The sequence below is a fragment of the Camelus dromedarius genome, chromosome 9 (assembly GCF_036321535.1).
Source record: "Camelus dromedarius isolate mCamDro1 chromosome 9, mCamDro1.pat, whole genome shotgun sequence".
Taxonomy (NCBI): Eukaryota; Metazoa; Chordata; class Mammalia; order Artiodactyla; family Camelidae; genus Camelus; species Camelus dromedarius.
Window position 1 is genome coordinate 51,902,149 of NC_087444.1, and position 21,871 is coordinate 51,924,019.

Below are 21,871 nucleotides of genomic sequence, written 5' to 3' on the forward strand. Positions count from 1 at the left end.
AAACTGGAGACATATACAATTGTTTAAAAAGTAAAAATTAAAAAGGTAATAGAAAATAGAACAGATAAGAAATAGATTTTTAAAAAGGGGGATGTGTTCTCATGGAGACTGTGCGCTCTTAATGATTTTATCGAGAGGTCTTTCTATCTTCACCCTGTTTCGTGAACTCAGCTTGCTGCTTCCAGAGGCCCTCTGTTGGCACCCGTGGTCTGTGCTGCTCCCAGTGCCTCTTGGTAAGCAAGTCACATCCCATCCCAACACTGCGATCAGGTGTTGTGCTCTTACACAGTGGGCGGGCAGGTCACACCCCCTCCCAACACTAGTCAGGTGCTGTGCTGTTACACGGTGGGCGGGCAGGTGACTCCTCTTCCCGATGCTGAGGTCAGATGTTGTGCTCCGGCAAGGTAGGTGGGCTAACCACGCCCCCTCCCAGCATCATGGTCAGGTGCTCTGCTCCTTCCAGGAAGGCAGGTGGCCACCCACCCTCTCCTGGCACCAGACACTCCCCTGCTCTGTGCAGGTGCCTGCTCCACCTCAGGTCCGCGCTTCATAGGCGGGCTCGGGGAAAATGGTGGAACAGCCCTACCCCTGCTCTGTGCCAAAACTCAGCTCCTTGTTTTTCTTAGCGGTACCAGGGCAGAAAGATCCTATCTGCCTTGGGCTGTAAACAAGTCTCTGGTCTTTGAGGCTGCTAAGCCCTTAGGTACAGATTCAGGTTTTGATCCCACCCCCATCTGGGTGCTAAGCGCCAGAGGATATGGGGCTGTGGCTGAGCCCCGCCTCTCTTCTCCTGAAAACCTTCGGTAAATTTCCAGAGACGGTGGTGTGGTGCTCTTCCCCCTAGGGCACATCAGCCGGTTTTTTTTTTTTCTTTGCATTTTGTGGAGAGCCCATGTTGTTTTGCCCTGTGTACCCACTCATCAATGACGCACAGCACCCTGCAGTACCCCAGTGTGCTCTGTACAGATCCGAGCCTCAGAGGTTCCCCCTCCATCCCGCTCACCTCTTCGTTGGAGAGAGGGAGACCCAGGGAACGAGCGCTATTCCTCCTTTGCCACTCCCTCCCTGAGCACTATTTCTCCTTTGCCACTCCCTCCCTGCGGGACCGGTCCCATGCTGTTTTACTTTTCTTTCTCCTTTTCTCCTACCAGATTCATGGTGTCTTTGTCTTTTGAAGAGGGCAGTGTTTTGTCAGAGTTCAACAGGTGTTCTTGTTGGCTGGGTGGGTCCATGGATGTGAGTTTAAGTGTATTTGTGGGAGAGGGTGAGCTACAAGTGTCCTTCTACTCTGCCATCTTGGCCCCCTCTGGCCTCCAATGTTTCTGATGTAAAAATGTGTTTATAGTCTTACTGAGAATTCTTTATATGTCATAGATCATTTTCAGTATTCTCTCTTTGCCTTGGTTTTTTAAAGTTTTGATTGTAATGTCTTGGTGTAGGCTTCTTTGAATTCATCTTTTTTGGAATCTGTTGAGCTTCTTAAATATTTATGTTCATGTTTTTCATCAAATTTGGGAAGTTTTCAACCATTTGTTTTTCATATATTCTCTCTGCCCTTTTCTTTCTTTTCCTTCTGAGACTCCCCACAGTGTCCCACAGGTGTTTCAAGCTGTGTTCACTTTTCTTCAGTCTTATTTCTCTGTTCTTCAGACTTAATAATTTCCATTGTTCTATCTTCAAATTCACTGAGTTTTTTTCTTCTGCCTGCTCAGATCTGCCTTTTAATCCCTCTAGTGAATCTTTCATTTCAGTTATTGTAATTTTTAGCTCCAAAATTTCTTTGTGTTTTTTTTAAGTTTTCTGTCTCTTTATTGATATTTCATACACTATTTGAAATGAACCATTTCGTTCATCATTTTCATGACTTTCTACCCATCTTCCTTTAATTCTTTGACCATCTTTAAGACCATTGTTTTAAATTCTTTGTCTAGTAGTTCTGTCATCAGGTTTTATTCAGGGAGTTTCTGTTGATTTTTTTTTTTTACTTTGAATAAGCTGTTCTTTCCTTTTTCTTTGTATCCATTGTGATTTCTCATTGAACACTTGATATTTGAATTTAATAATGTGATAATTCTTGAAATCAGATTTTCTCCTTCCCTAGGTCTTGCTGTTTTTTGTTACTGTTTTGGGGGGTTTTAACTTATTTTTTTAGTGAAGGTCCTGGGACCCAGGACCTCATGCATGCTCAGGCCAAACTCTTCCACTGAGCTATACCCTCCTCACTTGTTTATTCTTTATTATTATTATTATTTTAGGCTGTCTCAGTGCCAAAATGAACCTGAGGTGTAAACTTAAGTTCTTCTCAGAACTTTTCTGGGCCTGACCCTTTCCTTGGCACAGTTACTTCAGTAATTTTTATCATATATGTAGTTGCTTTTTAATGTCCTAGTCTTTAATGTCTGGCTCCTAAGAGGGAGGAAGAAGAAAATGAAGGAGGGTGGGAGGTGGGGAAGGGCACTGGTCTTTTAAATCCCCTATAAATCATTTCAGCTAGAAGGAAGGGAGTTGCAACAGCAAAAACAATGTCTGTCCCAATTTCTGTCTGTACTCTGTAACCAGAAGCAGCAGCCATCAGAGAACAGATCCCTGATCTGTGGAGGACAGGGGCCTTTTTGCCCACTCTGGCTCCTACAAACTGTGTGCATACTGCTCCAGGAACATGTGCACAGCTGCCTTACATGGAGCTGGAGGTGCTGATACTGTGCTAAGAGCTGAAAATAGACCAAAATTAACTGCAGTTTACCATCCAGACCTTCTCCTAGAAGTTGCAACCCTTCAGGAGACTACAGAATTCCAAAATGAATACATCAGATAGATTCTGCCAATGCAATTGTTTTCTTGGTGGGAGAAAGATTTCTGGTGCTTTCTATCCCTCCATCTTCCCAGAATCCAATCCCCTAATCTCCTAACTGTGAAGAAAAAAATAAAAATAAAAACACAAGATCAATCCCATGAGCACTATAGAAAAGCCAAATTTGCCTATTATCTCTTTGCCCCTTGTTCTTGCAGAATCTCTCTAATCTACCTAGGACCCTATCTTGAACCCCCAGAACACTTCAACACCAGTGCAGCCCTTTGGATAGTATATTGTGAATGCTGTGTATCATTAAGCTACTGTTTATCTAATTCGACATTAAGAAAGAAAGGTTAAATCTCTTCTTATTGAAGCAAGCACTCTTTTTTTTTCCTATAATAAGCCAAACTTTTAATCAAATATAAATTTACAATAAAAATAATTTTAAAATCAAATACAAGAAATTTACCTTTCATGCATTTTTTAAACATTTTTTATGTATTTATAATCATTTTACAATGTTGTGTCAAATTCCAGTGTAGAGCACAATTTTTCAGTTATACATGAACATATATATATATTCATTGTCACATTTTTTTCCCTGTGAGCTACCATAAGATCTTGTATATATTTCCCTGTGCTATACAGTATAATCTTGTTTATCTGTTCTACATTTTGTTAGCAAGCACTCTTAACATGACCTGTAAATAGCATTCTACACTGCTTTCCAAAAGGCAGAGAATACAATTTGAAGAAGATTAACTAGAGGTTTTTTGGTCACTGTAAGTTCTACTGTTGGCATTACAACTGTCTATTCTCCATACTGTTAAAGATACACTCACTTATAGAGTTAGTATCAAATTTCTTAAAGTATTGTATGTAGCTATTTGAAAGGAATTTTAATGCATTTAATATACAGTTTTCATATTTGATCACTACTGTACTTATTTCTGCTTGAAGAAAAATGTGTTTATAATTTTACATGTGAAGTTTAGGGACTACTTTAATCAAATTCCATAATCTTGAGGAAATTATTTACTTCTCAGAATTATCATTAACTTCAGATTTCCTATGACTGGAAGGAGAACATGAGCAGTTTTTCTGATTGTCAGGTGTATTTAATGTGTGTGTTATATTAATAAAATAAGCTTTACTAATTGTTTTTGAATGAGTTAGAGTATGTCTCATTATTTTCGTAAATTGCTTTAACTTGAAGTTCTTTTAATGATCTGATTGGTTTCAACTTATTCCATATAGAAAGAGCTTTATATACTATAAAATGACATGTGTTGGTAGTGTTAGCATTTCACTGACTTATCACCTGTAGCTAATTACCTACTAAGTTTCTGACCAGCGCAAATCTGGCCTTATCAGGGAAGCCCTCCCCAAATTCACCCAAGCAGTGAATACCTCCACCAGCTCAGAACCCATCGTACATGTTCATAATTCTGCCTCATTGCCACATGGTACCTGTCTGTTTCCACATCTGTTTGCTTCAGGGACAGAAAGTTCTCAAAGGCAGGGAGTATGCCTCATTTGTGCTTATCTAATACCTAACTGAGTGCCAAGCACTCAGGAGGTACTTAAAAGATGTTGGATGAGTGGATGGATAAGTTATGAAAGACATCTTAAAGATCATTTAGTCTACCCACATCATTTTTAAAATAAAGAAATGAAGCCCAGAGAGGTTAATGCTTTGCTTTACTTTTAGTGAGTTACTAAAATTTATTATACTTCAAGCATTTTATCACTACACTACTCTAGATTCAGTAAAAATATTATTTTCCAGTATGTTCCAGAAATGATGCATAGAAACCATATAGATGCATTATCTCACTAAGGCCACTAGACTCTAGCCTGCAGAAAGTTCCTCTCCGGTGCTTAGGAAGACAAGTTAAGAATAGAAGATAGTACACATATCAAGAGTTTCTAAACTGGATGGGGCATAACTGTCAGAGGTTTGCTTTTGAGTAACCATGAGTTTAAATCATAGTTTTACAAATCAACTCACTTTGTATGTTTAACTGTTCTGCTCTTGAATTTATAAGAGGAATAATTTGCTACACTCTGCTGACCATATGTATTGTGTTTTTCAGTTCAGTCTGACACAGCAGTTATCAGAGAGACCGACAGCTTCTACTAATAAATTTTAGGGCATTCATCACTTTGATTGAATCATGCCACTTAAGAAATGATTACTTTCAGGTTGAATTTGATTTTAAATGTCTAGCCACTGGTTTTGTGAGCAAAATTGAGGTTTCTTCTCTAACCCAAAACCCTGAGTAGGAGTCCATCATGTAGTAAAAATTAAGAATTCTGTTAAAAATGAAGCAACTCATTAGACAGAAACGCATAAAAGATACCTTTGGTGGGAAAATCCTTTAACTTCTGTATAGACTGATACAGTCTGTTCATTCAGAGGAAGTAACAACTCAGAAATCCTAGATGCCATGCTTCATCTGCGAGAAGAACCTGCTTTGGATAGTAGTGCCCATGTAGGCAGCTGTTGAATAATTAGCAAGTACTACATTTTTATAAATTTGTAATGAGACATAGGTGAACATGGTAAGAAAGGATCTGGATTTTGGAATGAAAGGGTCTAATGAAAGGTAGCCTTACTGCATAAACCAAGTGAATGCAGACTGACTTCATTGCCCTAAGAAAAAAATGTCAGGCCAAATGCAGTTCTAAAATTTGTACTATAAAAACCTTCATTCAAGTAAATTTACTTTAATGAGAGTTAATGGAAAATCTGAAAATCTTAGTGATGATTAATGCCAAGTTCCTGTTCTCTAGTTCTTTCCGTCATTAAGTATTATCATCTCTAATGAATTCTTTACCTTCTGGAACATAGATTCCTCTAGAAGATGGAGTGTCCTCTCATATTGGAATTTTAAGATTAAAAATGTCTGTTAACCCATAAAAACATGACAAGGTTGGAAAAATTCAAATTGCAAGCTTCTTCAGATTCCTTAAGACCCTCTTCTCATAGGAGTAGAGGAAATATGTGACTTGAACTGAGATACACATATAACAGTATAAAATTCAAAACATTATTAATTTATTAAGCCTTTGAAGATCATTAATTTGCCATAATTACCTTGATTGCATTTCTCTTAAAAATTCAACATTCAAGTTATGAAAAATAAATTCCCTAATAAAACTAGTAATTAGAATATATCCATTTCTCACTTGTTAATAATCCTCATCAAATGAAAATTATAACCCCTTTAAACTTTCAATTTTAGGGCACTTAACAGTCTCCCATCATCATTTGCTGCCAGCATCCACTTACTTGGGGTTTATTGTCTTCACCTAAGATTTTTATGTCCATATACAATCTGAAGTGAATAAATCTTACTTTTTTTTCCCTTACAACGAAAGTTCTGATAATGATTTAACTGATAAAGAAAGGCAGGGCAGGAGTAGGTTTACTGTTTACCCAGCATTAAGGGCCTCCAGTCTTGGAAAACTGTGTGCATGTGTTCTAGATTATGGTGCCTAAGTCTCTCTGTATTTTGTTTATACTCTCAAGTTAAAGGTAGTCAGAGCTCTCTGCAAGCATAGTGAATCTTCATTTGGGGCCCAGTGTGTCAAGATAGAAAGGGAAAGGATGTCTAGATAGAATTTTATGAACTTAAAAAGTGAAATTTTTAAATCATTCCTAGAAATTTAGACTTCTTTAGAATAATATCTTGTTAATGGAGACCCATTCAAACAGATTCCTCATGTCATCTTGCTAAATTTACTGCATCTGTATGGAATATTACTTGGCAGTATTGTTTGGTAAAGGGACTATGAAAAGTTGGGTTGGTTCTCTTTGAACAAATATATAACCAAAGCAATTATCTATCAGAGGTTTTAATCTAGTACCTGTGACTCAAATTAAGTCTGCAGACATATTTTAAATTTTTTCCCCATACTACTTAAAATATTTTGAATTAGATTTCAATTATATTTCTGTAGCAACAACAATTGGCTGGAGCTAAGTAGTTGCCATCCTCTTTGGTCAGTGTGGGGCTCTTTTGAGCTCCTCCCAGCCCTCTACTTATTGCTGTCTCTCCCATCCAGAGGTCTTGAGTCAGTTTGTATGCCCTGTGCCTTTTTACTGTTTGATCATCTTGGTTGTACCAGGACCTCTTAACTTACTTAAGTTAGGACCTCACACCTTAGATCGTTTGAGTTGATAACCCCTGAGCTACAGAATGCAATTAAACTGCTGCTGCGAAAGGGAAGAGTTGTTGGCATTAGCTGGTTTATCTTAATGATTTCAGCCATCATATGGCCTTCAGTGTACTGCTTTATGGATAAGTGGAAGCAGATGAAAGATAGTTTTATTCTGTACCCTTATGCTGCTCTTTCACTAATGTAACTGGGATTAAGAAAAACTGGACAGTACTACAGAACAGATGTAAACATGACCTTGGCAGATCCTCCTGGCTCAAGCATAGGAACAGTTCAGATTACTGTTTCGAACCATGCTTTGTGAAAATGCTTCCAGAAAATACTGCAAATGTTTTATTAACTTTATTTTTTCCAAAATGAACCAAAATATTACCCCTCCAGAAATATAGGGACTGTCAAATCCAAGGAGAATTTCTTCATGCAGGAACTCCAAATGACATTAAGAATACTACTTTTTTTGTAATTTCCATTGGAATATTTTTCTTAAAATGTTGAGATGTCATACTGAAAGCCTACAGTGCCAGAAATCACAATTTTTAATCTCTTCCTTCGTACCGTAGTATATCAAGGAGGTGTTAGGTGCCCATTATTAATCATCAGCCTTTGTTTTGATTTTTCCTAACATAGGTTAGGTCACATAGTTGAACTTCCAATTTAAGTTTCTAAAACTCCTAAGGCTTCCTTTTGATGCCAGCATTAACCACAGGGTTCTTCATTTGAAAGGAAGGCTGTGCTGCACTTGGCAATGATTAAAATTTTAGCTTAATCCCTTCAAGTTATGAATGGAGATAAATGAAGCATAAACCATTTGTTTTTGCACACACTTACTTGATTATGTGTCTGTATTTTGAGGGGAAGAAACTGCATGTACATTGACTATTTCCACTATGTTACTTGTTAGAAGAATCTAATGAAAAAGGATTTGAGTTTCAGGTTTATATCTTCAATTTTTTACTAACACATAATGCGATCTTTTATTAAGGATTATTTCTTCAAGTGAATACCAGTGATGTCAGCTATCATCATATTGTTTCTATTAGCATTTTTAAAATTAGTTTTCAAGTTAAAAAAGGCAAATCCATATCCAGAATATATATCTACTCCTGTAAAATTAATTGCTGCCACTTCTAGGGTAGATGAGATTCAGTGGAATCACCATACCCCCAACTCTTTATTCTGCCCTGCACCCCATCATCCCTGCCCCAACCCTCAACCCCTGCCTTGATCACACACACTCAGAATATAGTCTCATACTTACTCTCCTGCAAGTACATGTTAGCTAGGTCCTGGACTTAATTCAGGCCATAGGGCCTTGTTCCCTTACATGTCCATCACATTCCTGGTCAGGTTATGTTATAACTTAACCCCACTTTTTGGCCTAGTGGACAGGAGAGAAGGTGGGATAGGCTGTAGGAAGTGGGAAGCATTTTGCCTAGTTGGGGCAGAAACTTTTCTATCATCCTTAGACAGGAGGGAATGCCAGCCTTTAACAGTCTACTTCTGCAGGCTCTGAAAACTCGTTCAAGTGAATCTGGGGATTCAAGATTTTCAGATTCATCACCTAGATGTTCCTATCCTGTGGGTCACGTGTGATTCTTTCCCAACTAGGGCTCTAACCTTAACATAGCAGACCTGCTTAGATTGAGAATTTGACCTTCCTGGGAGCTCTTCTACTCTTACCGTTAAGTCCTGGTCTTAGTTAGCTTTCCCTGCCCTCCTGCTGCAGGAGGTGATAGCCTCTTTATATGTTCCCCAAGAGGCCTTCTGGCTTTCACACTTAGCTTTTAATTTCTCATCAGTCATGCTCAACCTTTGTATCTTTCCTCTATTTCCTCAGTTGAGCTTAGCAATAGCCATCTAATTCCAGTGTCTTTATAGTTACTGTTTATCTCATATTTCTCAAAAAGCCTTAAATATCACACCCAGAGGTGCATTTCCTTCCACCAGAATACTATCCCAAGACAGCACCAGTAAGAGTTAGTGTGGCTATCTGTGTGTTGCTTATTCCCAGTGAAGGAATCCTTATTGCCAGCACCGTGATAGGTGATCCAGCTCCAAAATCTTTGTATCTGCTTTCTCACATCACTTTTGGTATCAACTGTTGTAGATAGGGTTCCCTGAGAAGCAGACTCTGGGATGGAGGTTAGTGTACAAGAAGTTTGGTTTCAGGGAGCGCTCTTGTAGCCAGCGGAAGGGAAGCGAAGGAAGCAGAGGTGGGCTATGATTCAGTGCCAATAAACTCTTGAGCTGACCTTGGGACGTCTGAATGTGGAATGGCCCTGCCGAGTTATCCTGAGCTGCGATGAGGGAATCTAATCTTATGCCTACAGTTTTATTAAGTACATTTCCTTTAATTTTACTGTGTAAATTACTCTTAACCATGTGGGAGTGGAAGAACTTTATTGCTTTGTTGACTATAATTTTTTTAGCTATTATTCCATTCAAAGTCTGAGGCATGATTCTTCATATTGAATTGTTAATAATTAATTGGCTCTATTTTTATTTCTCCCATAATGAATTTTTTTTCTATAACCTCTTTACATAATTGAATGATGAGATGAAATTTTTTAAAAATCTATTTTATAAGGTACTTCCAGTCCCTCATCTCACTTTACTATTTTTCAAAGTCTTAATAAGTAGCTAGTGAAGCTACGAAAATAGAATCAGCAAACATCAGTACAGGAGTAGCAGGAAATGAGCCTGGAAATGTAGGTGGGAAATGTAGGTGGGAAACGCACATGCCAGATGATGAGGTTTTCCCTGTGTGTCCTGGAAGAGAAAGAATGAGAGCAGATTTGCAATTTTGTTTTTCAACCGTACTGACGGCAATGTGGAGGACACATGGGAGATGGAGAGAAAATCGGTTGTAGGTCCGTCATCACACAAATCTCAGATATTTTGGGGGAGTTTTCCTAGATGAGTATGGAAGTAAACAGTTCATTGGGAGTATATATGTGACAGATTAAAGAAATTGTCTTTGTAAAAGACTACATTTCTGTATCCATAGGCAAAGCATCCTGAGTGTGGTGAAAATAAGTGCTAATATATTTGATACATTGACATAGACAGTTGTTCCAGTTACTCAGAGTCAGGAGTTTTGAGTTCAGCTAATAATAAAAGTGAGCAAATTACTTAGTTCTCAAAGGATTCTATGAAAATCTTTATTATTATAATTATTACATAAATTAGCTTCATTAAATTCATATGAGATCTTTACAGAAAGCATAATATGAATGATAGTTTTTTAAGCATACTTAATGAGAGGAAAAAAACCTTTTCTTTAAAATACTCTTGGTCTTCACACCACTTTCAATGTTTTTAAGCACAAAAGAGTACTGTCATTTTAATATTCCTATGAGTCAACTCATCATTTTTAAAACTTCTGTATTCATTAAGTAAAATTGTCATCATGCAAGCATAATAAATACTGCTTCTAGAATAGACTTGCCATTCACCTGGCCTTTGCACTAACAGATTGATTTAACTGTCAATGTACTGTATTTCAAGAAAATTTTATTAAAATTCTTGCATTTTCCAATAAAATAAACTTTTTTTAGTTGGAATCTGTGAAGACAATTCTACTCAAAATTTGACAAACAATTTATTAGTCACTTAATATGAGTGCTACTGATTGTGGGTCCTGTAATACTGTTATTTAAAATAATGCTGAAACCTGATATGTATAGTGATATATAGTTAACTACTGCTTTTAGCATGAGAAAGCAAAATCTGATTATGATCAGAACATCTTAAAAATACAGTCTACCTTAGATTTAAAATGTGTAAGATAAAAAAAGTAGTACACATAATTAGTCTTAGAAATAAATAATGCTTTTGGAGGACTAATACCAAAGCTCCCTTTAAATACGTTTTCTTTAATTATACTAATACAGGGTTATCTGCTGTGTTCTCTTTGATGAATCAAGCTAGTTAAAATATAATTTAAAATATGTTTAAGTACAACTATATTACAACAATTTCTTTGTATTATATTTCTTTCTTTTTTAAATGTACACATCAGTAACAAAACTTACAATTCTATTATTTTCCTTCTAGATTTATTCCTCACGACATTGTCTGCCTCTGGTACCTTCCAGTTTGAGATATGGGAAAATTTGGTAAGAAATCATTTCTTTGAAGCGTTTTGAAATGATAGCTTTCAGTAAAAGCACACAATTTTAAAAAATAAAATGAAACTAATCACTTGGTCGGTTGGTTTCAACAATAAATAGAACAACTTTAAGAGCTTTTGGTTGCATTGCTGCATTCAAACTACTGAATATTGCTGAAGGAGATGATTCATTCAGCGTCAATTCCTCTGCAGGTTTTTAGGCATGACTGCCAATTAAACCAATCAGTCTGCCCTAATGCGCATGTTAACAGGGCCCCTGCTAGGCTGTCAGCTGTTGAGAGAGATGCCTGTCATTTAATTTGTCAGCATGATGGTTTATTAAAGAAAACTCCTTTTAAAAGGCTAATTTTTCCTCCTTGCCTTAAGGCTTACATAAAAAAATAAGAACAACAGACACTAAATTTACTGCCAAGTTGACCAGGATTAAGGAGTCTTTACCAATATAGTTTTTAATAGCAAGTAGAATATTCCCAAACTGGTATCACGGTTTTGTTTTATTTTATTTTTAGCTTGATGTGAATTATATGAAAGATTAATTAATGAAGAATAGACTACTTGAAATTTTAAAGCTGAATTTCAGGTATATAATAGAGGACAAGATTTGAGGACAGGCTAAACTGGCCACCTGAGTGACATTCATCAGGTAACAGTCAAGTATGAAACCTCACTTTCCTCATATGGAAAATGGGTTTAAGAGTATCTGCTTCATAGAATGTTTGTGAAGATTAAATGAAACACTGTGTAAAGTGCCTGGCACACAGTAGGCACTTAACCAAATTTTAGTTTTAGATCACTTGATTTCCCATCTCTTTATTCTTAATTGTTTTTTATTCAATCCAAATTAAACCGGTAACATTTTGTAGATTTTTGTTAAAATACTGATGAAAATTAAGCAGATCTTAAAAAGTGTGAAGCACAAGTCTGTGGAAGGAGATTGATTATCAGCCATCTCTCATAGCATGGTCATGACCCAGATTTCTGCATGGAAGGAAACTAGAATGAAGAGAGGAGCTTTGTTTAAAAAAGATTAGGGCTTTTAAATACTACCTACTTCCAAACTAAGCAGTTTCGTCTTTTTTTTTTTTTTTTTTTTTTAATAAGGCAAGGAAAAGGAAGAAAGACATCTAAACCAGAAAGATTTATCTTTGTTTAATGTACTACATTTTTTAAAATGTAGTTGTGATTATTTTTCTGATGATAGAAATATGGTGGTTATATTAATGATGACTATAAATGAAATCTTCCACTAGTGGAGGATATTTATTTTCAGGTGTCCCTGAAGACAATATTTCAAGTGAATCTTGAGGTGTTAGAAAATGAGATAATCAGTCATTTGATTGATTAGTATCCATCTGGGGGAGAAAAGCCTTATTACAAATAAATATAATATGTATATATAATTATGGAATACTTACAAGTATATTATGTACTCTCAGCCCAGGCTGATTTAAAGGTAATAAAGTGAAGCAACTCAATAAGAGAATAATAAAGAGAAAAATCTTTTTTCTCTTTATTATTATTTTCTTTAAAGATAATTAAAAATTGACTATTGGACAGTAGTGACTAAGGGATTTTCTTGCTGTAAAACAGCTGTGTCAATAAGGTTCTTATGTTAACAATAAAATAGAAGTCATTAGTACAAATTAAGAATTATAGACTCAAAATTAACTAGTTCAGATAAACTGCAGGTTTTGTAAAAGGATCATTTTTAATTAGCGATTAGGCAAACAGTTTGCAGTAACACACTAATTGACAAAAAAACAAAAACAACCCAAACCCTGTAAAACCATATTAGCTAATAAAAGGATATATGCTGCCTGAAATCTTTTCAGAGTGTCAGTTGTAGGCACAGCTGCATGGTAGAGGCTCTGGGAGATCAGAAGTGAACAGAAGACCGGGAGGAAGGCTAAGATGTGAGTGTAGCAGCTATGACTGTATGATGTGAGGTCCAAACCTCATGCTGCAGGGAGTTAAAAAGACAAAGCAGTTGCTTCCATTTGGTCTGCCCAGGATCATCAGAGAAGGCTTCCAGAAAGATGTGGTATTTGAAATGGCTGGCAGAGATGAGCAGGATTTTAGTGGTTAGAAGTGAGAAAAAAGGAAAGGGTGAGCAAGGACATGCACAGGAAACACAGGACATATTCAGAGAATAGAAAGCGGCTGGTTTGGGCTAGAATATTTCAAGTTACTAGAAGGTAAGATTAGAAGAATTAGTTTAGACAGATCAGCAAAGGCCTTGACTCCTAAACTGAGTAATTTGATGATCTTTTAAAAATTTACTGAGAAGCTTAATTCCTGAAGATTTTAGGACTGAGAGTGAGGTAAATACAGCCTTCATGATAGCAATTAATCTGGATACTGCATATCAGATAGATTAGCATGGGAAATCTGGAGGTGGGGAGATAGGTGGAATTTACCTGAGAATGAGGTGGTTGATTAAAGGAGTAAAATATTGGGAATGGACAAGAAGGGATAGCTATGAGAAGACAGGGTGACCATTAATGCAAGGGTAACATGTGTTTTATGGTGGTGACCAGTAACAGAGAAGACACAAGAAGTGTCTAATTTGGGGCAGGAAAAAAATTATTTTGTATAAGAGACTTATCAAGGAAATGATTAGAACTCAGGAAGAAGTAGGTAAGAATCATGAAGAAAAAGAGTTAAGAGAAGAATGGCAAAGCCAGACTCTTGGACAACACCCACCACACTTTATGTTAGAAACTTTTCAGTGTTGGCACTTATTGCCATTTTAGGCCAGATGATGCTTTATTGTAGATGTCTGTCCTGTGCGTTCTAGATTGTTTAGCAGTATCCCTGGCCACTACTCACTTAGATGCTGGTAGCCGCCTCCCAGTGGTAACAATCAAAAATGTCTCCAGACGTTTCCCAATGTCCTCTCAAGAGCAAAATCACCTCCAGTAGAGAACCATTGCTTTAGGTGAATAAAGAGGGAGACACATGATAGTCATCATATGTTGCTTCCTGATCATTCTTTAACCTTATAAATATGACAGTTTTAACACTAAATATTGAAATCTGCAAGCCAAAGCATAGGTAGTCATCCATGCATGAAAAGATACTTGTTACAACATAGCACTTGTGTTAGAATTCAAGCAGAAAATGACTGATGGTCTCACTTGTCAATGACAGTGTGTTAGCTGCTTCAGTGGTGGGTAGCAGAAATAATAGCATTACGACTAGTATTCCCACTTATTAGTAGTCAGTTAACTAAGTACATATTTGTCCATGTGCTGTGCTAATAAGTACATTTATGTGGGTTATTTTACCAGTCCTCACAAAAACCTTGTAAAAATTCATTTTAGAGATAAGTAAATGGATGCTTACATTAGAACTAACTTATTCAGACCTCAAGGCTAGCAAACAGTGGAGCTGGAGTTGAGCTAAGAAATCTGTCTCTAAAACTTGTACCCTTAAGTCATTGCATAATCATTCCAGAAACCAAGTAGTTGAAAGAAAAGGTAAAGGACATAGCTGTAGCAGAACCCCTAGCGAGTTGGCCCAAGTTGGGATTGCAGGACTGCACTGAAGGCCAGTAAGAACAACATGGTAAAGAATGGGACAGAGTGGAGTCAGTGAGTCTCAAATAGCAGCCCATGAAAAAAATACTTAGAGCTCATAAGCACAGGACTGCCATTATAAAAATATCTTGTAAGTGCCCGTTAACCTTACATTTTGCAGAACACTTCCTAATCTATCATTCCATTGATCCTCTCTAGAACCCTTCAAGTAGACAGTACATTTATCCCCTCTCTAACAGGTAAAGAACCGCGACCCAGTGCAGTAAGTGGCTGTTCCAAAATGATACAACTTATCAGTGAAAGCAGGACTGGAACCCATGCCATCTAGCTGCATGTCTACTGCCCTTTCTACCAAACTACTCTGTTGTCTCAGTATAAAAGTATTGATCATGTTTGTCTTGCCTAAATTAAATAGGTACATAGCAGCTGCATCTTTGAAAATAAATGTAGTCGTGCATCACTGTAAAATGTGTTACCTAATAAGAGTAATAACAGTGATGAAGCTTATTGAATCATTTTTATCAAATACTAAATGTGTTCATGACACTAATCTGAATGGTAACAAAGTTATATAGGTTTGTACTGCCAAGTGGAGTAAAAGGACGAGTATTGATAACAATGGGAAGGTTAATTCAATAAAGTAATTATCTTTTCCCCCAGTTATGTCACATACATAATGTATTCTGCATGCTCTCCCTGTAGCAAGAATATACGATTCTCTTTTTCTAGCTATTAGGAGAAGGTATTGTTCTTCATATGTTGCGGTTCATGGTGAATGTGGCATCTTTGACATGGGAGGCTGTCACCTGGGGATACTCACTGTTTCTTGAGGGAGATGCATTGTGAGATTTTACAGGCATACCTTGTCTTATTGTGCATCGCTTTATTACACTTCACAGATAATGCTTTTTATTTTTTTACAAATTGAAGGTTTGTGGCAGCCCTGTGTCAAGCAAATATTATCAGCACCATTTTTCCATTTGGTCACTTCATGTCTTCTCTGTCACATTTTGGTGATTCTCACAATATTTCAAACTTTTTTCCTTATTACTATATTTATTACGACAATCTTTGATCATTGATCTTTGATGTTACTCTTAGAAAACGATTACAACTTGCTAAAGGGTTAGGATGATAGCATTTTTTTTAGCAGTAAAATATTTTTTAATTAAAGTATGTACTTTTTTTGCACATAATGCTATTGCACACTAGATAGACTACAGTATAGTATAAACATAACTTTCGTATATACTGGGAAACCAGAGTATTTGTGTGACTCATTTTATTGCAATACTCACTTTATCAAGGTGGTCTGGACCCAAATCTGCGGTATCTCCAAAGTATGCCTGGATCTGGAAACATTTCTAAATAGATTTTATTAAGTTTAACATAACTTCACTGGATAATTCATTCACTTGAGTCAGTATAATAAGTTAATGTCCAACTTTATGCTATATGAGGCTGATGTATTTTTGGAGAGATTTTTCCATTCATTTAAGAATCATTATGTCCGTTCTGTACCCAATGCTGTGATCTTTCTAAAATGAAAAGGCACTTGATACTTCAGTCAGAAATGTAGCAACTTTGATACATCTCTAGGAGGTATAATTTTAGGTCCTCAGTAAGATTCCAGTCTTAAAACACTTATGCAAATAATTGTCTTAGATAAGACACAGAAAAATCATTCAAAAAGTGTATCAGATACGTTAGTAATGGTAGGAGAAACATGTTTCTTTCTGCAGGTGGATATTGGAGTGTTAAAATGGTTGGAAAATTGCCTATCACAAGACAGATCTTACTCATGAGCCTCAAGCATTTAGTCTTCATCCTTTCAATGTAGCAGTGCCTTTCTCTGTAAAGATTAGAAATGATTTCTTAGAAAAGTAATTTGCAGATCTGCGGTATCCCTACAGGAACAAAGAAGGAAAACGTTTTAAAATTTTAAAATATTTTAAAATATATAGGTATCTTATATAAAGTTTATAGGAATCAGGTTCAGTTTATCAAATAGTAAGTAGAGAAATCAAGATGAGAGCTCTACGTAAAACTGAGAGCTCGAAACCCAAATATAATATTTTGTTTTATCTTTCTTGGGTAGTAATCTAAAATTATAGAAAGGAAAGGCAGTAATTTAAAGAAATGCATATTGTTTTTGTAAGTCAGACAGATGCTCCATTCTGGAAAGAGTAACTACAGCAAAGGGTGTCTAATGGGTTCTCCTTTTTTGTTTAGCTTAGCTGCCTCTAGTTAGTACATGGCAGCTATTGTACTTTTTTGCTCCCTTTCTGATTGATACATAAACCTAGGTTGATGATGAATGGGCCATTTAAGGATGGGTGTCATTCTCATCTCATTTGAATATCTTTTTTAATTGTACCCCAGCAGAATCTTGTTCCCTTGAAATCTGTAAAACATAGCGTCTTTCCTACTTACTTGTACCACTTGTATGTTAACTTCAGAAACTCTATTTTCCTGACTTATCTCCCAGCTGGCCTGTAAGTTCTTTGAAGGGTAGGAACTATTTTTTTATACTTCTTTATATTCCCAAAACCTTCCACAGTACTTGGAAGTAGAAGACACTCATTCTGTCTGAAATCATGGTCATGATTTAGCAAAGGATATCATACCTGAATTGACAGCAAAGAAAGCACTGCCGCTGCACATCTTCATCAACACATAGCAGTTTCTTTTGTTTTATGTTAAAAGTGGAACTGAAAACAATTTTTTTGTAGTACAACAGAAGCCTTACATTATTTATTTCCCTGCTTTAATTAAAATGTTTCACACTTGACAAATGAATGGATTATGGTGATCTAATCCAAAATTTTCTGCCTTTAACAGGATGGAAATTTCTCTCTCAGTACCATATTTGAAAAACCTCAAAATATGGTGGTGGTTGGACAGTCAGCATTTGCAGACTTTGGTAAGATTATTTTTATCTTTGAAAGTTTCCCTGTCTCTCTGACCTAGTCATATTAACTTCCTCTATCTGAAAATAACTTGAGTGTCTTCAGAACTATTACAGATTTAAGAGATGCCTATTCTAGTATTACACTAGCTTCTTTATGTCTTACAGGATTGTTTACGCCTGGTTGACAATTCCCAGGCTTCACCTACACCCCTGTATTTCTCCTTTACTTGAAGAATAAAGTGTGATCTCTTTAGGATGATCTGATACATAAGAGTTAGCATCAGATTTGGATATATAAATTTATGTATTATGAATTTTTAAAATAGGATTCAGTCTATAGAAAATGCTGACATTCTGTTAAGGTTTCTGTTTTCCCTTGAGTTTTACAGCTTTCTATTGATGTTTAGTCGGCTACATCTGGCATTGCACACAAATTAATGTTTTCTCTAAGTCTGATTGTATGTATTTTTTTTGATAGAAGAAATATATCTGTATTTTTCTTATCTTTTTTGACTTTTCTTCTGTAAAGAAATACTACTTTATTTGTAGCAATTCTAGACCTTGATAGTCTGAGCCTACCTAGAAAAAGATTCAGCTCTAAACATACAGTTTAAAAGGGTGATACAGTAGGGTAAGACACAAAACACATTTTCTAGAGGATGACTGCTTAACTGTTAGAGGCATTTATGAGTTGCAGATCTCCCAGACACGAGGCCAGGGCCCAGCTAATAACCAGCAGCAGCCACTATGCATTAGCTAATTTCTATGGCTCAGGAACTGCTAGAGAGCTCTGTAAATGATACCTTTTGGACTACCAGTGCCCTGCTAACCTGTAAATCCAAAGGTCTTTTCTTGGTTATCCTATTGTATCACATTTTAATATTGTCAACAGTCTCTGACCCTCTTTTAGTGCTCCTTTTTCTCCTTCCTTATCCCTCTGTCAAACACTCTGCACTCTCTTCCTTAGAGGGCTCATGCAGGTCTTAACCTCTTAGCTCTTGGAGGACTTTCAAACTTGCTTTGGTTTTATTCCTAAACTTCCATTTCATAAATATTCCAGCTTTATTGTCTTACTAACATTATTAATATAATGACTCTAAAGGATCTTAATATTCAAACCAGCTTTCTCTCCTGATTACCTATCCCTATGAAGAATAGTAGAGAAAAGAGTAATTTTTTTAGTCATTCTGGGGTTGTTGTTTTTTCTTTTTAACTCTGTTCTGGAGTCAAACCAATCACCACACTTACTGATTCTTTCTTTGCAGAGTTTTTCACATCTGCCCCTCTAATTATTGATGTAGTTCAGCTCATACTCTTGTCTCCTGCCTGGTTTCCATCCTTAGAAAATCCAGCATTTCAAAACTGTTTAAATCTGCCTTTCTTTTGACATAAAAATCTCAGACATCTCAGAAATTCTAATACTCCTCCTCTGAATTCCTATTCCATGTCCAAGAAGCATTACCTTCTGCATATCCCATCAGACCAGGAGATTTTGTTTAACTTTACTTTTTTATTTAATTTTTTTATATAGTAGGACCTTGTGGTTTATTTCATATATAGTAGTTTGTATCTGCTAACCCCAAACTTTTTTTTTCTCCTTTTTCAGTTTTATTAGGTAGAATTATTGCAGTTCAACTGCACATACAGATTATATTGCATGTAAATACATATATACAGTATACTGCACATTTTTTTAGTTTACACATATGTACTAATTATTGTTTCTAAGAACAGATTAGATCTTTAGCTTTTTAAACTTACATAGTTATCAAAGGAATAAAGCCAATACAAAATAAGAATCAACAGAATGTAGTAATCCAATCATAAAGGACAGTCAAATGTGCCAGTTTGTTCTGACACAAGCAAAGTAAAAGCAACCAATTTAAACAGTTCTCTCTCTAACCTGCTGCTGGACTTTTGTCACACTCAGCCTACCTGCCCTGTCCCACCAAAGAAAGACAATACTATTATAAATTCTTGGTAATACTGAAATATTTTATATGCATACATTGCCGTAAGGCATGTAAAGTGAACAGACATTCTTAGACTATTCTCCTAACACAAGTCCATTTCATTAGTGTTTCCTTTCCATTCCTTATCACTGGCGACTGCACTGCAATGGTTGCCATAGCGAAAGTGATGACTCCTGGAGTTTTTACTCCTAGCAAAGACTGTGAAACATCTATCTTGGTGAGTCATGGATGCCAGATGTGATTTTGAAAAATATTTTGAATGCTTTTTGATTGGAAGTGGTAATTTATATACAAGTTATCAAATTGCTACTTCAGAGTCTTGATTTTATACATACTCAGCATTTAAAGCAGACCGGGCTGTATTGCTTTCTTTTAAGATTACAAACATGAGGAAAAACTAGGACCCTGCATCCATGAAGTTTTTACATACAAGTTTGTATATGATAGACTCTTGCCTTTCTAGGTAAGAGTGTTTTTTAAGTAAAGCTATCTCTCTGACATATTATATGCTCAAAGCTACATTGTTGTTTTAGTTTTTTGATGGTGCATGGTATTATGATTGCATAGTTATTTCTTTGAATATTAAATTTAAAGTATTTTAAAATTCTATAGGATAATATATTTTACATTATTACATTGCTATTTTGTCATTTAACAGATGATATTTTTAATACTGTATCTAATATAACCTGCAACTTAATTGGGACACTCATCTATCTAAGCCTGCCCTAATGGAATAGATCTGTGATAACCGGAGCAGCCCATATGTCTGCCCCATGAACTTCACCATGCATTTATCTCTTTGTTGGTTGATTGCCACAGTACTAGGAAAATGATCATTGCAGATTTTGCCTATTCTTAGACCTTCCAGTTACATACAGTCTGGGTAAGACTGAAAAGATGGTGAAATTTATTCCTCCCTGGTACATTACACCAGAGAGGAATACCCTACTGTCAGTCAGAGCAGTGTAGAGAATGCAGTCTCAGAGTCTGAGAATGAATTACGGAGATCCCTTTTCTAAATGTCCTGCTCCATTTTTAAATCACTCAGCCTTCCTTTTCAACCCTATTTTCTTTGCAACTCTGCATTTTCATTCTATGCAAATGCCCCATTCATTGCTAAGCAAAAGCAGAGATGTGCTTCTAGGATGTAAGTAGGTATACAGCTCCCTCTGCTTAACCTTTACCTGCTAAAGAGTTGAGTGATGGGTCGCAGGGATAGGTAGATGATGGACAGATGGTGAATGGGTAGATGAAAGTGCCCTTGGCTACTTATTTCTTGTCCAGAGCAATCCATTCCCTTAGATGCTCTCACAAAGCAATTCCATTTTCCTGTTCTGTTCCACAGTAGCAGGTCAGTACCGTTTTATTCTCTGTTACACATAAAGACAAATGGATATTTTCTGTACCTAACCTGCCCTTGCCTGTCATTATACCCCACATGACTAATGTTTTCTTAATTTCATCAGTAGGAAAGTCTCAAGTTTTTATTAATCAATGACAGTAAGGATTTAGGAGTTCAGTATTTTTCAAAGATTTGTTTACTTTTTTTTTTCATAGTACTTAACAGTACTTATTATTTAGCAGGAATTCTTTTACAGGAAGTGTTTTACATTTATCTTGGTTAATCCTACCAAACCTCTCTGAGGGGAGCAGTATTATTTATCCTCATTATACAGATTTGGTGACAGGGGTTCAGATGTTAAGATACTTGCCCAAGGGCATAAAACTAAGAAGCAGCACAGCTAGCACGTGACCCTTGGCTCTGTCTCGGAAGCTGTGAGACATCCCTTTCTTTTGCATTAGTTCTTAAAATGCATGAGTATCCTTGTTGATGGTCTTCAGTGGTCACCTCCTGGTAAGCATTGTTTCAGTTTTTTTAAACCAGATAATATGCTGATGGTGAATTTTTTCCTTCTGCTCCCTACATTTTCTGTTGGCATTTTCCTTTATTATTTTTAGAATTTTCATACTATCTGACCATTCTCCCAAGTCATTATTCATCTTGAAATTTTGATTATATATATATCAGTAATTCTAGAATATATAATGCTTTTGGATTCCAGGAAAAAAATCAAAACCAAGCATTGGTGACTTTGATACAAAATTCACTATACAGTAGTATCTCTTGAATTCAGACAGCTTTTCAGAATATCTATCAAGTATAATAAATTTATAGTTTTTTATTAGTATGAAGTCATTCTACAGTTAACTTTCTGAGTATGTGTAGAAGGTCATTTTCTAGAAATAAGCTCTTTGAATTATCTTTGATTTTGACTTTTCCCCCTACTTTAGATGTTTACAGTTTTGCAGCCATGTATCTGTAATTTTCAGTTT

General features: G+C 36.2%; 1 protein-coding gene across 1 annotated transcript in view; it reads left to right on the forward strand.

The window, feature by feature from the left end:
* Positions 1-21,871, forward strand: part of ITFG1 (integrin alpha FG-GAP repeat containing 1) — a 206,856-nt gene that overhangs the window by 59,561 nt on the left and 125,424 nt on the right. Inside the window, exons 7-8 of the mRNA XM_010982627.3 lie at positions 11,036-11,097; positions 17,492-17,573. Of these exons, the coding sequence (XP_010980929.3) occupies positions 11,036-11,097; positions 17,492-17,573 (144 nt within the window). The remainder of the gene's footprint in view (positions 1-11,035; positions 11,098-17,491; positions 17,574-21,871) is intronic.